The sequence below is a fragment of the Lipotes vexillifer genome, unplaced genomic scaffold (assembly GCF_000442215.2).
Source record: "Lipotes vexillifer unplaced genomic scaffold, Lipotes_vexillifer_v1.1 scaffold728, whole genome shotgun sequence".
In the NCBI taxonomy this organism is placed as follows: domain Eukaryota; kingdom Metazoa; phylum Chordata; class Mammalia; order Artiodactyla; family Lipotidae; genus Lipotes; species Lipotes vexillifer.
In genome coordinates, this window is record NW_006783590.1 from 70,887 (window position 1) to 74,050 (window position 3,164).

The 3,164-nt window shown below is 48.0% G+C and overlaps 1 protein-coding gene across 2 annotated transcripts in view; it reads left to right on the top strand.

Moving 5' to 3' along the window:
- Positions 1–84: 84 nt before the first annotated feature.
- RBFOX2 (RNA binding fox-1 homolog 2) overlaps positions 85–3,164 on the top strand; it is a 267,858-nt gene continuing 264,778 nt past the window's right edge. For both annotated transcript variants that reach the window (XM_007456247.1, XM_007456248.1), the window contains exon 1: positions 85–267. In XM_007456247.1, the coding sequence (XP_007456309.1) occupies positions 85–267 (183 nt within the window). The remainder of the gene's footprint in view (positions 268–3,164) is intronic.

The window sequence follows — 3,164 nt, forward strand, 5'->3', positions numbered from 1 at the left end:
CCCTGGCCTCAAGCTTCCAGAGCAAACCCGATTCACACTGACTTGGTTACGCCGGGCTCCTGGAGGCGAGGGGGGCGCGGGCGGATGGCGGAAGGCGCCCAGCCGCAGCAGCCGCCTCAGCTCGGGCCCGGCGCCGCTGCCCGGGGGATGAAGCGGGAGTCGGAGCTGGAGCTGCCGGTGCCCGGAGGGGGAGGAGACGGAGCCGAACCCGGCCTGAGCAAGCGGCCGCGCACCGAGGAGGCGGCGGTCGACGGCGGCGGGATGCAGGTGACCGTGCGGGGCGGGTGCCCAGTTACCGCGGGGGTGCGGCGCGGGGGCCGCGGGGCGGCTCGGGGCTCCCGGGCTTGGAGCGGGGAGGGCTGCCCGGGGTCCCGGCTTGGAGGTGGGAGGGGGCCGGTCGGGGCCTGCTTGGAAGGTGGGGCGAGCCCCGGCTTGGAGACGAAGGGTGCAGGTGGAGCCTGGTGTGCCCTGGAGGGTCCTGATCCCTGAGGGGACGGGGGGCCACGTCGCATGAATAGGTGTTGGGAGGAAATTGAACGTGCTTGAGATGGATTCCATTTCTTCAAACCCTTCCTTAGTTCCTTGGGGTGAGGTGGAAGCCGAGAGATCCTGGGTCTGTTGTCCAGAGAGCCGGGGACCCAGTCAAGGACGGGGAGAGAGCGGTGGGAAACCTTCCCAAAAGAGGGAGTACCTTTTTGTCAGCCCTCGACACACAACTGGGATGGAGAAGGGGAGCGACATAGAAAGGAGAGGAGTGAAAAGCGAGAAACCTCCTCGAGAGCCCAAAGGGGATGTGGCTTAGATTGTGGGTTAAATCAGTTCCACAAGGAGTGTGAGAAGTACGAGGAGTTGGGTAGTGTTAGGGGACGCCGTGGTGCTCGAGCTCATTAACTTTGTGGAGCTACTGAGTCTGGCGACACAGGACCTGCCCCTCCTGTACTTTGCCAGTTGCATTTTACATAGCTGGGACACCGACTAGTTCTTTAATGTCCTGGGGTATAAAAGAAAATTTATAGGGTTGTTAGAAGACTGGATTCTGAGTTGTGGACTCAAGGAGAAGCTGGTTGATTTGGATAGGGACTGGCAAATGTAGTGACGATGTCAGTTGACTTCGTAATTGGAGGAAGATCGTGAAACCTTCCCAGGTTTTAGGATTTGGTCTCTGTTCAGAACATACTTACTATGAAAGGGTGAGGCTTACCTACCAGCAATCGTTTAGACTTCTGCCTAATTCTCTTAGAATCACAGAATGTTAGAGATAGAAGGGACCAGAGACATCATCTTTGACTGGAGTTCTTAACCTGGATAGACTTGGAAGATTCTTATGCAAAATAGTACTCTTTGGTGGGAGAAAGTCAACAGTTTTCATCTTTTTTTATTCAAGTCCCAAAATGTTTTAACTACCTCATTGTATAGATGGGGAATCAAAAATCCAGAGCAGACTAGTGACTTGCCTAGGGCCACTCACTTAGCTGGTAGTAAAACTAGAGCTAGAAGCCTAGTCTTCTAATTCCTATTCCTGTGCTCTCTCCATTACAGCACTCTTGGAAATCTCTGCAATGCTAAAAGACTTCCTGTGCTCTTCTCTCTCTGCTTTTCAAGGCTCTGTCTGACTTCCTGTGTTAGAGACGGAGCTGTATTTAAGCCTGGCATGTTTGCTGTGTGCTTCTTGGTCTCCCTTGCAGAGGCCACTCTATTACTTGTGTTGACTTAGGTAAAGTGACCCTCTTGGTGTTTATTTTTGAATTCTTTTGTTTCGTTTGCCTCCTTTTGTTCTCCATTTGAACTCCCTCAGGCAGAGGGCTTGTGAGAAGTAAAAGCTCGGGCCATGGAGAAAATATAGAGGAATATGGGGAGACTTAAGGTGAGGTGGGTTAACACTGGATGATGAAGAGAGAAGATAGGATGTGGGTGCTGGTGAGCATGTTCTGCTTGGTGTGTGCATATATCTGTGTCTGTCTGTATTCATTTATCGTTTCTGTCAATCATGGTTAATAGTGAGACTCCCACTGCCTTCCCCACCTTTCCTCCTGGGGCCCATTATTTGCTGGTTGCCTTCAAATTGGCCAAGGATAGTAGTATTTGGAAATGGAGCAGTGTATAGGGACTTTGGAGTATGCAGAGGAAGCAGTGGATTAGGTCCTTCGGGTACAGATGGGCAACTTAGAATTATCCCACAGAGAATCCTTTTTTCACTCTGTGTACTTGTGGATCTTTATTTATTTTTCACTTTATGCATTCTCATTGTTGTAGTTCCAATATACCATGTGACACAGGTATTCAAATCATCCTTGATTTAGCCCCCTACCTTCAACCCCCTGTATGGTTCTGGGAAAATCCCTTCTTTGGGGACCTCTGTTTCCTTGGTTGTAAAATACAGTGTTGGTACAGGATGATTTCTAAGTTATGTCTAAAAAATATGTCAAGTTCCCTGACCTTAAGGTAGTTGGTGTCTGCAATCTAGGTGGGGAGCCAAAATGGGTGAAAAGTTAAAAAAAAAGAAAAAAGTGCACGTGTGTGGGTACATATATATATATATATATATATATATATATATATATATATATATAAATTTTTTTGGTAAGTTCCAGAGGAATGGAAGTAGAGATACCACAGGGTAGATGTGTGTTGCAAGGCATTGCAAAATTTAGAGCCAAAGCATGCAGAGGATTTGTGCCACTGGGGCCAGAAGAAAGAGATGGTCATTCTTGCCAAAGTGGTCAAGGAAGGTTTTATGGGGAGGTTGAAATTTGAGGTATAATTGAGAGTAAAGGAAAAATAATGTTCATGAAAAGATAAAATTTAAGCCTAGGTCACCTACATCTCTGGGACCTTCCTATCGTTCTGATAAGAAGGATAGGATATTTAATATTCATTTAACTGATGTTTATTGAACAGCTGCTAAGTGCCAGGCCCTGTTTTAGAGCCTAGGAAATATGGTAGTAAACAAAACAAAGACTCCGCTCTCATGGAACTAATATTCTAATTGAAAGACACAGACAGTAAAGAAATCAACTATTATTTGGTGGTCCTAAGTGCTAAGAAGAAAAATAAAACAGGGGAAGGGGTAGAGAGTGGTGAGGAGGATGGTTAGGGAAGGCGTCTCTGATAGGTGACCTTTGGATGACCTCAGGGAATGGGCCTGTTCGGATATTTAAGGGAAG